The sequence below is a fragment of the Pleurodeles waltl genome, chromosome 4_1, assembly GCF_031143425.1.
Source record: "Pleurodeles waltl isolate 20211129_DDA chromosome 4_1, aPleWal1.hap1.20221129, whole genome shotgun sequence".
NCBI classification, from domain to species: Eukaryota; Metazoa; Chordata; class Amphibia; order Caudata; family Salamandridae; genus Pleurodeles; species Pleurodeles waltl.
In genome coordinates, this window is record NC_090442.1 from 700,918,333 (window position 1) to 700,932,863 (window position 14,531).

At 41.5% G+C, this 14,531-nt stretch overlaps 1 protein-coding gene and 1 long non-coding RNA gene across 2 annotated transcripts in view; one reads left to right on the forward strand and one right to left on the reverse strand.

The window, feature by feature from the left end:
- Positions 1–14,531, forward strand: part of ITIH5 (inter-alpha-trypsin inhibitor heavy chain 5) — a 264,995-nt gene that overhangs the window by 221,382 nt on the left and 29,082 nt on the right. The window contains exons 10-11 of the mRNA XM_069229267.1: positions 4,049–4,602; positions 8,249–8,302. Coding sequence (XP_069085368.1) covers positions 4,049–4,602; positions 8,249–8,302 — 608 coding nt within the window. The remainder of the gene's footprint in view (positions 1–4,048; positions 4,603–8,248; positions 8,303–14,531) is intronic.
- Positions 1–14,531, reverse strand: part of LOC138288064 (uncharacterized) — a 150,899-nt gene that overhangs the window by 60,613 nt on the left and 75,755 nt on the right. The window lies entirely within an intron of this gene.

Here is a 14,531-nt window from a genome sequence, read left to right on the forward strand (position 1 = left end):
AATTAGTATGGTTTGGACTTCTAATAGCCATGATGCAAAGTTCAAAGTAAACAACATTCACTGGGCCACAAGAGAGATGTCTATGTTTTGGAAGTGCAAGCAGGAAAATCAGCATCATTTTAGTTGGTATTGTAGTAGCGCCCAGAGGGTGTCTTCCTCCCAACTCAGATTTAGAAACTGCACTGGTGAGATGCCACAACTCATCCCACCTACACTAGAGATCAATGGGATCTTTGGACTCAGTGAAGAGTGGGTAATCAGATTTATTATCACAAATCAATAGCATGAGAAATCTAGACAATTTAAACACTATGACCAATTTGAAAGAAGACTCCAAACTGAGTTAAGTTTCAAAGCTTTATTACAGCCACAGAGCTAATGTAATGTAAATGGTACACAAAACTAAGTTATAAACATACATGAAAACTACAGGTTGACCAAAATGTCTAAAGAGATGAAGCCTACTAAGCATCAATAAGATTAAACACTCTAGAAGAATAACACAAATTAACAGAACTATAATATACACATCAAAAACGGATGACGGTGACATCAGTAAATCATCAAAATTCAATTAGTAACAATCAGTTTTCAGGCTAAGCCATCCTTATCCCTAATACGAATTTGGACTTGCATGCGTGAGGGCAGACTAATACATGCAAATAAACAAAAGAAGAGGCAAAAATAACTTGGAAAATCATCTAACTAGGGTAACTCACTATAGAAATACACTGGTGTAATCATCTAAGCTGAAAAGGAAACAAGAAGAACCACATTGAAGATTATACACCTCTCCTCAAGGGACAGCAGACAGGAAAGAGTCATCAGTCCAGTGCGCTCACAGCTTTTCAGCATCAGTAGACAGCAGCACCAGGGACAGTGCAGAACATGAGCTGCACATGGGACAGGACAGCAGATCAGAATTTGTTGGGCATATTAATATTGAACAGCATATGTAAATGGAGCATAAAGGACTTAAGAGAAACTCATAACATGAAAGACTAGAAATGGTAGAAGACTTGGAAAGAAACAGAAGGTGACAGCTCAAACACTCAAGCAAGAAGACTCCTCAGTTTCATAAGTCTCTCCCTAACTAGAAATATCCATAGAATTCTTATTGGTTCTCAGCGTGGACCCATCTTGTGCGAATGGGTCAATATCCAATGAAAATTATAGACACCTATCAGGTTTGCAACTATTACGGATTTTCTCAGGGAAGGTGCAAAGTCATCTCGATGAATTCATACAGTTCCATTGAAAAATGACAATTTGTATAAAATTGAAACAGGGAGTCTTCATCCCATGTACCAAAGGAAGATCCCACAATTCTCATGGGAATTTAATAATACTTGTCGTGCATCCGTTAGCTAGAATAAATATTGTTACATTTCAAGGACAACAGAACCACAACTGCAATCTCGCATTACAATAAGACATTTTCCAACACATAAGCAAACTTAGAAAATAATTCTGGTCAAAGGAAACATGATGAGTTAGCACTTTGTACTATTGCAGCAAAAATAATTCTTCAGGCCTAGTCCAGATAAATAAGCCTAAATACATGTTTCTAATTGCTAAACACTTCTGCTAATGCATACCATTTAATTAACATATGCAAACAGAATTCATTTTATTTGCAGACATCATTAGTGTATTACGCTAAAATAATTGAAACATATAGTTATTTCTCTGCGCACAACTCTAAATTCATAAAATCCATTTACTTCAGTATACGTATGGTTAATTCATATTCATTTAATACTCATGATATATTTTTCAGCTCTACTGTATCTCTAAAAATAATACCTTTAACATTAATTCATGTCAGTAGTTCACTAGAATATAAATGCACAACATCTTGCCATGGCAAAACGCGATGTCCAAACAAATGGAGGGCAGAATTTCTCTGTTAGGCTTTTAAATAAAGATTTGTAAGTCTCCATATGCTAACTTCAACATCACTAATTTATTAGAAAAATCCAGATCTCTATCAGTATCTAAAGTCATATTCAAGGCCACTACAACTGTGTGGCAGGCTTCATTAAATTATGTGGCAAGAAAAGACAAATTATGCTGTGTAATGCAGAAGATTTTGGGATAGTATAACTTCCTTATTTTCTTCATTTATACACTTATCAAGACTTTCTGGGCATAGATTTAATCTCATTGGTACCAGTTTATAATGTGAAGATAGTACAAAGCAACAGAAATGTGACCAGATAACCTTTGCAAAGGGCCCTTAACTGGGCCGCAACATGACAACTGAGTCTTTAGTAACTTTTGGTGCATTCGAGATAGACACATTTTTGTTATAATCTGCGGATTATACAGCAAACGAGGGAGGGTGTTGGGGAAAAGATGACTCTTTAGCTGTGTAAAAATAGTTAATACGTTGTTTAAGTGAGAAATGTTGTCTCTTAATGGTCTCCTGCACAGAGAAATCATGCTGTGGGGAAAGATTAGAAAGTGTTTTTATGTCCTAAATCCTATTCTTCTTTGTTAAGTATCAGGCCATATTTTTTTTCAGATAATTATTTTCATTGGAAAAAGCTTCAACAAGCTCAAAGACAGCTATTAAACCAGGGAAAAATAAAATCAAGACGTGATAGAACCTTTATATGTGAATTAAAAAAGACTGAGAAATAACTCTGTCAGAAAAACCCAAGGTCAGCAGATTGTGTTTTAGCACAGTGTATTGAATTCCAACAAGTAAGTCAGTGTTATTCTTGGGACACAAGTGTTCAATCATTGGAACAGTTAAGATTTAAGTGACATTCAACACAAGAAGAAGAATGAGGGCAGCAATATACCTGTGTGAGGTTTAGAAAAACTGTGAGTTGGAAAATAAGAATTGAAAAGAGAAGAGAGACAGTGGGCAGAAACCATGTATAAATGATTAAACTTAACATGAAGACAAATTTAGTACAAAAATGATATCCAATGTAAACGCTTTTAAGTGAAAGAAAGGTGAATAGGAGGCAAGACAAAGAATAACTAACATTCATCTGCAGAAGAAAATTGAGCATATTTATTTAGCTGTTTGAATGGTACTTGTTCTTGTCTTATGATAATGGCAACTTGATACTAGACAGGTATTAATGAATGTCAAATAGTAGAATTCAACAATGGGGTGGCACATTCCAGTGGAATGAGTAGAGGACTATCTACCTGCATACATCTAAGGGGATAACAATTGTAAATTTAGGCAAAACATCTTTTTAACGTTTCCGTTTTAATAAGTATCCTGAATAGGAAAGGTGGCAAAACCAGAGAATTTATAACTGATTTGAGATAGAATCTGAGATAGGATTAAAGTCTTAAATCAAAGTTTGAATTAAATGTGTGATGGAAGAAAATGATATATAGAGCTCATTATAAAGATTTTCAAAATATGTAATACATGCTTTACAGAAGTTTGAAAGGTTAAAATAAACATGAATATTACAGACAGAGATAGAACAAGGATAACACGGATTTCAGTGTCTGAGGGAGTGGGCTGGTGAGATTTTGAAGGGTCAGACTAAAGAGGAACCCAGGCTTAGAAAAGGATTTGATGAACAGAGTAATAGAGGTTACACGTTTTGATGATGCTGGGATAATGTGAAATGGGGTTTTTGAAGGAGCAAGCTCAACAAAAAGAGAGACAGGAAATCTTGACAATGGTTTACATAAAATAAGTAGAAATGTCAAATTATGAGAGAGTTGATTAGAAAAAGGAATCAAGGACCAAAGTCTCATGAAACACCAAAGTAGAGCAATGAACCTTGAGATCATAAAGTTTCAAAAGTACAGGAAATGCACATTTCAAAGCTAAGAACAGTGATCCTTGAAACTCCCAGTAAAGAAAGAATGGAAATAACACAAGATTGATCCATGGTGTTAATACAAGAAGGAAACAATTTATAAAGCAGTTACATAACCACCCTAGAACACATTAAAGGGTGAAAGACCTCTATGTACATTTTATTTCTACAATGGTTTGAGACACACTAAGGAGGACTAGATTCTGTGTCTGTGATCTGACACTTCAATTCTCACTTTTTTGCAGGTTCTATGATGAAATTGGAACACCGCTGTTGTCAGATATCCGCATTGAGTATCCTGAGGCTGCTGTGGAGGATGTCACTCAGAATCTCTTTCCAAACTATTTTAATGGATCTGAAATAGTTGTTGCTGGGAAACTTGTCAACAAGTCCAGAGAAAGCTTGCATGTTGGAATCACAGCCAGTAACAGCAATAAGTATGTCATTCTTGAAACAGATGTGCCTATTAGGCAGCCAGAGAAGGGCATGACAAAAGATGCCCTTGATGCTGACAGTCACAATGAAGACAGTGGGCATGTGAAAAGAATATGGGGATATTTAACCCTCAAGGAGTTGCTCTCATCTTGGTTGAAGAGCAATGATGTTAAGGAGAAAGAAGATTTGATGGAAAAAGCTAGAAAACTGGCACTGAGATTTAACTTTGTGACTCCGTTCACTCAGCTGAAGGTGAAGGACATTGATTACCAGGCAGATAATCCTAGGAATGACTCTGCTAGTCTTTCCACTGAAGGGATTGGAGAAAGACTAATGGATCTGCAAGGACAGAAGACAAAAACAGGTATGTGATAATTATTTAAGGTAAAGTCAATCAAGGATGAGGATGTGGGGTACACCTTGCATGGCCCTGCTTTGCTTGATAAATCTAGAATAACGCAAGGTAGCACAAGTGGTTGCCTTGTGTTACTCTGCCCTGGTAAGGCATTCCATGAGTGGAGTGTGGGTGCTCCCACATATCCACCCATGGATTTTGGTGCATTCCCAGATTTGCGAATACTAGTAAACTTGGGAATGTGTCAAAATGCTATGCCTTCCCCTGGGTGGTGCAACAAGGAGAAATGACTTTATTCCTCCTTGTTCTTTCCTCTTTCTAAGTGTGCTGCATTCTGTAGCACATTTAGAGAGAGAAAAATGCCTCAGAGGAGGAAGGTGTCCCTTTCTGCACAAAAACGATCCTGCCTGCAATGCAGGCACCCTTGTACCATTGCACAAGGGTGCCTGCATTGGCATTAGGCAGCAGATTGGGCACCAGTACAGGCAGAAAACAGGAATATGTCATTGCTTGCTAAATATGGCACACTCTTACTCTCTCTCTCTCTTTCACACTGCACAGTGCAAGTTGTTTTGCCACTTTACATGAAAAAAATGATAAATCTGGCCTTAAATCCTCAGGTTTTTTCAAAATGAGGTGTTGTATGTAGGATATCCATTGAGCAGTTCTTAAGCACTTTAACCGGCAGTCATCATAGAAAGCATTGTTGTTGATTTTCAGAAGGAAAAGGGCAAAGCACTGGAACATAGTGGATGCTTCATAGCTCATTACAGTTTGTATAGTTAGCCCTGGCACATGGGACCACAGTTGTTAGGGAACTCTGGGTGTAAAGGCTTATACGATTTTAGTTTTAGAAAACGTTAGCATTACAAAGCGCCATCTACTGCAAAACAGTGACCTGGCAGTTGGACACCTGCACTTTAAAATATGTGATGCGAGAGACAAAGGTGAGGATGGTTTATTTTCATTGGTGATTATGAAGGATCAAAAGCTAAAACAGTAGATTGCTGTGCTGAGGTCAGTGTTGTTTAGAAAGAACTGGGAGGGTCAACACTTGCACCTTCACAAATATTTTCTCAAATGTTGACAGCTTGATGAAAAAGAGCCTTTTTAGTGGTTCTTAACAGTTGTGGTTAAACATTTCCACTGCAGTCAAGGAGTGCGGGTGGACTACAGCCACTTGGCAGCCATCTTTGCACCTTTGTCTCAACTCCTAGGAAGATTGGTGTGGTTTATGACTGTAACAAGTTCCTGTTGTCTAAAAACCAATACAGTACTTTACCCAAAAGAAAAAACAGGCGAACATTGTGAAAATCCCTCCAAACCTGATGGCTTCTATCTTCAGGGAAGTTACCAAGATACCTGCATCTTGACAAACGTAATTATTTATAATTTACTTAGCTGCACGTGTAACCTCAAAAGCACAAGAGGCCCTGACATTTCTCTGCTCAGGAGATAGGAAGGCCTTTCCCATTGTGCTTTCAAGACAGTTTTACATTTTAGAATTGATTCTGAATGTCGGGGTCAGTATATACTTTCTTAGGTGGAGTCTCCCCTTTCCTTCACTTAATGCGATAGTCGCTTGCTCCAAGAGAGGAAACCAGAGATGGAGAACAATGGCTTCTTGTTATAGACTTTTGCAAATCATTGTGAGCCCTTCTCCTAGCTAAACTTCACAGCAATGATGTCAAAATTCCAACACAGATACACTGTAAACAGCAGAATAACTCTCTATTGGACTGTATCCAGAGGAGGAGTGAGTGGGAGCGTCTGCCGGCAGCTGCAGCTGGGGGTGGAGGGCTGGGAGTCAGCGCCATGGAAAGTTTCCCGGACTGCAGAGGAAAGCATGCACAGCGTGGGGAGGGTACCAGTGAAGACTCCGTCAGGACTTTTGTTCCTCTGTACTTTCCCTTTTGGGAGGACTGCGTTTATATGTCATCATGTAAGAATCTGGCTAAAGAGGAAGGTTTTAACTGGCTGCTGGTGATTGAGGGCCAGCTATGCAGTAACGTGGCATGAATTCACAGATTGTAGAGGGAATACTGTGTTAGACCATAACTGCAAACAAATAAAGAAATGAATAAAAAACAAAAAAAGGAAAACGACATCAAGATTCTAGCCAGAGATAATGCCAAGACCTATGAAGTCTAATGCTAGTAACCAAACATATATAGATGTAAAGGGTTTTAACTCCTCACGGTAGCATTCTATATTAGTTTTATCGCAAAGTAGTCCTCATAGTACGAAGGACTGGACGCATTGAAGGATCCACTATAGAAGAGTGCAATCAAAAGCTTGGTTTACAAATACGTTTGCCAGAATCCCAAGGAAAGCAGAAGTAACGTCATAAATCTTTGACCCAGCATGACATCACAGTGTTGGCCATCGCCCTGTCCTTAGCCCCTCAACAGCCTCTTATTTTCTGGCGAGAGGCTAGGAAAAGCACAAAGAGTAAAAACCACAGAGATTATACCAAGTTTACCATTTCTTCTTGCAGATGCTTTCACGAACCTTAGACCAAAGCAAATGGCAAGCCAGGCAGGGCAACTGCTACCCCCAGCTATTCCTAAATGACATTTTTAGGCCTTGGGTCAATAGGCCAAGATTTGGCGGAATACACGGGGTTTTATGTCCTTGGATCAGTTATCCCAGACCCAACAAAAGATACACAAACATGCATACCCGAGTATTTCAAACAGAGGCAGGATTGTGATTATTGACATACTCAATGAAAGTAGAGTAAGAGTTTGTAGTCTCGTTCTGAGCTCATCTCTCCCAGAAACAATCTGAGCAAAAACATTTGGGATTTATCGCCTCTTTTGCTGCAGGTTTCCTGATGGCGTTTATATTCCCAATAGATTCACTGAGCCTCACATTTTGTACCCATGTTAAATGGGACAGCATCTGTTGCTTTGTTTACATTTTCTTCGCTCCAGATAAGGTGTGTAGAGTGGTTCATTAGAGAGTTGTTTTTATTAGGCTTGGGCGAAATTTAAATTACACTGATGTTGTTCGCGTGTGATTTTGTGTTATGCTTGTTACACTAAGGGGGTTATTCTAACTTTGGAGGAGGTGTTAATCCGTCCCAAAAGTGACGGAAAAGTGACGGATTTACCACCAGCCGTATTACGACTCCATTATATCCTATGGAACTCGTAATACGGCTGGTGGTATATCCGTCACTTTACCGTCACTTTACCGTCACTTTTGGGACGGATTAACACTCCTCCAAAGTTAGAATAACCCCCTAAATTCGGAAATTACTCCATTATGCCACTTTGCACGGTTACGCACAGTTCGCGGAAAAAATGTACCACAAATGTGCCATTCACTGAAACGAATAACTACACACGAGATGTTGTTGTTTGATCGCATTTGTTTTTATGCACTTTATTTACTGCCAAATGTTCTCTTGCATCGTATATTGACACTAGGGCTCATTTTGCTCTAAAGCATAGTGCAAAATTATGGATTTGCATTTCTTGCAGTAATGGGTAATTTTTGCTGAAAGAGAGACCCGTTCAATATATGAATGTTTCCCTGTATTGTTAATTTACCAATATCTCTTATATGCCCAAAGGCACCAAGTTTTGTTTCTTATTCCGGACTATGCAATTTCATTCCTTTGAACCTTCCCTTCTCTTCCCCCATACAGGTTCTGCCTACAAAAAACAAGACAAAGAAAGAACTATCGTCTCGAAAACATCAGGTATGAGCCTGTCTCTCCTCCTACTGCAATGTATAAAACAAATAATAGCTAATTATCCATGAAAAGGATCTTTTTCCTGTCAGACCCCACCCGCCCACTACCACCTGCAACACATTTGAGGCAACGTTATTTCGTTTGGTTTAAAGACGAACATGGAGAAGGCTAGAACAATGTCTAGTCATTCAATATGTAATGCTTCTGTTCAATTAATAGACTACAATACACTAAGCGCTTGGCACACCTTAAAGAAGCGCACACCTAAAGATCAATGCCTAGTTAATCTGTTACTTTTACAGGTATAAGAATTTTAAAAACATGTCTACGCACCTCAAAATGTACAAACTCATTGTACAATGTTGTTATTGTTGACTGTGCTTTTAAAGCATTATGGGGGTAATTCTGACCCCGGCGGTCATGGACCGCCGGGGCCAGGGTTGGCGGGAGCACCGCCAACAGGCTGGCGGTGCCCCGCAGGGCATTCTGACCGCGGCGGTTTGGCCGCGGTCAGATGCGGAAAACCGGCGGTCTCCCGCCGGTTTTCCGCTGCCCAAATGAATCCTCCACGGCGGCGCAGCTCACTGCGCCGCCATGGAGGATTCTGACACCCCATACCGCCATCCTGTTCCTGGCGGTTCGCCCGCCAGGAACAGGATGGCGGTATGGGGTGTCGTGGGGCCCCTGGGGGCCCCTGCAGTGCCCATGCCAATGGCATGGGCACTGCAGGGGCCCCCGTAAGAGGGCCCCACTTTGTATTTCAGTGTCTGCTTTGCAGACACTGAAATACGCGACGGGTGCCACTGCACCTGTCGCACCTTCCCACTCCGCCGGCTCAATTCTGAGCCGGCGTCCTCGTGGGAAGGGTGTTTTGCACTGGGCTGGCGGGCGGCCTTTTGGCGGTCGCCCGCCAGCCCAGTGCAAAACCCAAAATACCCTCAGCGGTCTTTCGACCGCGGAGCCGTATTTTGGAGGGGGGAACTCTGGCAGGCGGCCTCCGCCGCCCGCCAGGGTGAGAATCACCCCCTATGTCTGGTAATGGTTTAGCCTCCGGACTCTGTGCCTATTTATTTAGTTGTGGCTTTGCAAAGCACTACTAACCATCTGTAGGTGGTTATACATATTATGAAATGCTTGTCGAAAGAAAGTGCATTGTGCAATCCAATGAACCATATTGTTCCTCTGGAAAGGCTGGGGCTTAGTGCTCTGCTCATATATGGCACAACATATGACAGAGCCTCAGAAGAGAGAGCCCAGAATGTCGATGGTGGAAAAAGCACAGTCCTAGTTGTCTGACTAGCCAAAACTACAAGAAACAAACTGAGGGGGATGACTTGAAAGGAAAGGAGCATCTAAACCATGGGTACTTACAAACATTTTCCCAGGGGCCGCTCTGTTTGGTTGTGATGTGACCGAGGGCCTCATTGATGCCAGTAGGGCGGCGGTCGGAGGGCTGGGGATGGGGTAGTGGTATAGTGGTTTTAGGGTAAGTGAAGCGTATACATCTAGTGTCTGAATTCCGCAATGTGAAACCAGAAACTTGGGTATAAATCCCGGCTTCTCCACTTAACCAAACTGTGTGATCCTAGGCAAATGTTTGACTTCACTTTACCTCCCTTTTTTAGTTTTTCTTCATCATCACATATAAGAACCTTAAAATATGTCTTCAGGATGTATGCTACATTATACCTCCTGTGTCTGATTTAATAAAATATGTTGTTCATGTATAATAGAAACCCAGCCCCCCTCCCCCAAAGAGTTCACATAACAACTGGCCTGCCTCTTAGTTCACAGTTCACGTTGTTGTCAGGGTTTGAGGGGAAGGGGGATGAAAGTTTCTAAATTTATGTTTGAAAACTATCACTCTAAAAATACTTCACAATGCAGTGATATAATTGTGTGCACTAAGGTGAAACGGTTCTGCAGGTCAATGAAATGCACTTTTTGAATTTCAAACAGTTCATACTTTTATGTTTTTGCTGCATGATGTCTTTAATAATGCAGGACACCCTAGTTATTCCCTTTTCAATTAGCCTTCAATTAAGTACTTGCCCGTTTATTTACCAGTTTTTAGGGCTGGTGCCAAGTCGATTAAACAGCAGCACAGTGCTGCTGTTGACCTGGGAGCCGCATGTAAATGTCAGAAAGGGCCGCATGCGGCCCCCTGGCCGTACTTTGAGTATCACTGATCTAAACGGTAGGGAGAATATGTAAGTCTACACGGATTTTCTGAATTTATCAAACTCATCCTGAAGCCTTAGATGTAGCTGTAGGAAATTCCATAAGGAAGAGCCCAGAACATGAAGAGTTCAGCCACCAAATGTCTAGTGTCTACTGCGTCAAACAGACAAAAGACATCTGTTGGTGGACCTGAGGCTTCCTTTCTTTGGGTGAGGAGCATACACTGTTGTGAAGTAGTTCAAAGATGGACCATGGACCACCTTGTGTACTTGGCAGAGAATTTTGAAGTTTGTATTATCTTGTACAGGATGCCAACAGAGAGATTTTAGGGCCAGACTCACGTGGATTCTGTCATTTCAAACAAAGCATCTGGTGTGCTGTGTGATTTTGAAAGCTCTGCTGTCACAGTAATCTAAGCAGAACAAGATCAGGACGATGATTATCAAGATTTTCTGAGAACAGTGGACCACAGCAAACAACCTTTTACCGAATAAAGGAGATGTAATGTAGTTATAGAGACTGCAAATAGTTTCGGTAAACTATACCTCTGTATCCAAGAGAACGTCCAAGTTTCAAGCTTTTTTCATTGGGATTGTAGGAGAGTCTTATTACTTAGCATACGATAAAGAGAAGTAGGCAAAATTGTCAGGGCTGAAGAGCAGCATTTCAGTTTTATAGTAATTAAGGCAGAAATAGTCATTCTGCATCCAGTGGAGGACCTGTGTAAAGCAGGGAGACTGTTTGTTGAGGTTGGCAGATTCATAGTCAAAATTAAAGTGAAACAGTATGTAATCTGTATAAAGTGTCTTGAATGTGCCCAAGATGACAGTGAGGTGGGCCATGCAGATAGTAAGTTACGTTGGTGACAAGGGAGAGCACTGGGGAATATTTAATGTTAGCTATTTTTGATAAGAACTGACTCAGTTTAATTTAGTGGGAGTATTGTGGAAGAAATTACTCAAAACAAAGCAACCCCTCAAAAAACAGGGCACCCAGTACTCCAAGGAGCAAGGGTAATAACTCAAGACTCTAGCATCGCGAGCCAGCATGTTTTCAGTGAGCCCGTAATTCTTCATTCCTAGTCTGTATCAGATGTGTGTCCAGGATACGTGGAAAAATAATAGGAACAGACCATGTGAAACTGGTCAGGTTGCTATCATCTTTTGCTGGCCCGATGAAGACATCAACTGATTTACTTTAAGGGGTCGAAACATTGACTTATTCGGTTCTCCCCATATGATTGAGTGTCAGACTGCACAAACCCAAAAGTCTATATTGTTGAGTTTCAAAAAATTTTCTTGTCTGATGAATGGAATCTTTTTGTAATATTGGAAATATCGTCAATGTAATAGATGTTTGTCTCACATACTTGCACTTTTACTGCACCGTCACTTACAGCACCTACATTGTTTTGATTTTGTATAATTGTAACTGTTATTAATACAGAATATTGATCACTGGTATAATTTTGTTGAATATCTTTGGCCATTTGGATAATGTATTATATCACAGACTAAATAATCCCTGGGGAAACACTGTTCATTATGATCAACCCAATGCAATGTATATCATCTGATGGTCAATTTTGTTGAGAGGTCAAATATGATAAATGCTCAGGATGATCCTGGTCACAAGTATTAGCTAATTCTTCCTTAACGTTTCGAACAGACCTCATTCATGAGGTGGATTTACAATAGGTGGGTGTGACAGTTTCAGGTTCCTTTTTCTAAATTATAAAGCCCAGAGATTGGTCTGTTTCTGAAAAGGTTATTAGAGTCCCCATGGGGCTCTTTGGGATTACGGTGAGTAGTGTCTGCTTCAGGGCATGAGGGATGACCCAATGGGAAGGTGGAATTAACTAGGCTGTGAAGCCTATGGCATTGCAGATATCCATATGCAGAGCAATGGAGGATTTTTTTTTTAGCATTGCTAATATCAATTCAAAGAGAGTTATGATAACTCACAGAGTCCGCAAGGACAGATGGATTAAGGAGAATGGCGGCCATTGCCCCTCCCAGTATTATGGCAGTGATGATATAAGCCTGGAGGTGTCAAATTTGTTGATGAAGAAGGACAAGAGATTGTCACAAAGTTCTAACAAGGGAATTGGCCTGTGGATGGCAAGCTCTGCAGAACCATAGTTTTATGTTTGAATTTGATTAATCATCTATACAATTTTGAAAGTAAGTCTTCTTTGATTAGATACAAGCTGATTTGTAGCCTTAAGGGTGTGGCTGACAGGCTGTGCGATCAGCTTGTAATTTGGTGTTAGTTTGATGAGTGGTCTGTCTCCAAGTTTTTTTCTCTGTGCTTCTGTGTTTCTTTGGCTGTAACAGCCTTGCTATACCAGTCTCCTTTCTTGGTGTTCTTGTCCATATCTTCTAGCCCTAGTGTCCATGTCGGGGTCTCCTCATACCAGTGCCTATGTCTCCTTGTTCTATTGTCTTTGTCTCTCTGTTACAGTCCTGTTGTTTCTGGCTACTGTTCCTGTGCGTATATCTTACCTTTGGAGTGACTTTGTCTCCTGGTCATAGCATCTGTGTCTTCCTGATTTGTGTATCACCATGTCCTAGTCCAAGTGGCTGTTGTCCTCTGTTCTAATTACCTTGTCTTTGTTTGTCTCTCTCTTCCAGTTTTTCACCTGTTTCCCTATTTCCCAATGCCTGTATCTTTCTGTTTTAGTGGCAGTATCTATGTTCCATTTTCAAGACCCTGCTTTTCTCTGTTCCACTGTCTGTGACTCCCTACTTCAGTATTTGTATCTCGTCTTCCCATCAGCTTCAGCCACCGCAAATGTCAAGAGGAAGGGCAGGGGCAACAGGGACTGGGGAAACAAAAACAAACAAAAAAAAAAAGTACCCTTTCCACTGTTCCAGATGCCTCTTGACGTGTTGCTCCTCTCCTCCTGATGGTTGGTGTCCCAGCATTCACTGGGACACCAGCACAGGGTCCCCATCAATCCTGGTGCAGCTTTCATGCTAAAGCTAGCATTAAAGCTGCGCCAGGATTGGTCTGAGTGGCTTGGCTACTTGCTAAGACACTGTCCTGGGGGTCTGTGCAGTTTCTCCAGCCCGGCTGTTCAACATAACCGGGCTGGAGAAACCTAAGTGCGCATGTGGCCTGAGACGGCTGGCCAAACACACATGCGCACTTAGGTGCACTTTCTTCTCCTCACCCCTCCCACCTCCCGTGGCCCAGCCCGCCCCTCCCTGCACTGAGACCTGAACCAGCTGATGAAAGATAAAAAGAAAGCAAACTATTGTTTTATTTTTCATCTCCTGACTCTTGGCCAGTGGGGCGTCGCTTCTCCACCATTGCAGAGGAGCCACCCCTGCTTCCCATAGTCCTCAACTTCCTATGTGTGAGCCAGTCCCTCACAGCCCTGGTGTCTGCTTCTCCATAACTCAGTGTCCATATCTGCCTGTCATAGAGTATATGTCTCTCTGTCCTGATGTTGATGTCTCCCAGTACCAGTGTGTCCATGTTACCCTGTCTCATTGCCTGTGTTATTCTACCTCAATCTCCCTGCCCACGTCTACTTGTTACTGTCCAATTGTCCATTTCCTATAATGTCAATGTCTTCTTATATCCCTGTCCATGCTTCTCTATAGCTGGCCTTGTCCGATATTCGGAACTCCCTTGTCCAGGGAAAATATCTCAAAGTTTTTGTCTCCCTACAGTCTGTTGCCTTCTCCTGGTGTCAGAGGCCCCTCTCGACATCAGTATCTTTTCAACCAATTGATCAATCGGTATTTGTATGGGGCAGCACTGTCACCCTGGGAGTATCTGGGCTCAGGGGTGTGATGTTTCCGTCAAAGAGCCAGGTCTTGAGATTCCTTCTGAAGTCCGCAAAGGTGGAGGGGCAGGTGGTTCCAGGTCTTGGTGGCAATGTAGGAGAAAGAACGGCTGCCACAGTGGCTGCGCCATGTGTGATGGTTTGTGGAGGAGGCACGCAGGTGTCTGGTCAGTTGATGGAAGTTCAGTTGGTGTTTGATGTAAGCCAGTCCTTGATCATGTATGATTTTGTAGGCATGTTTGAGTATCTTGAAATGGC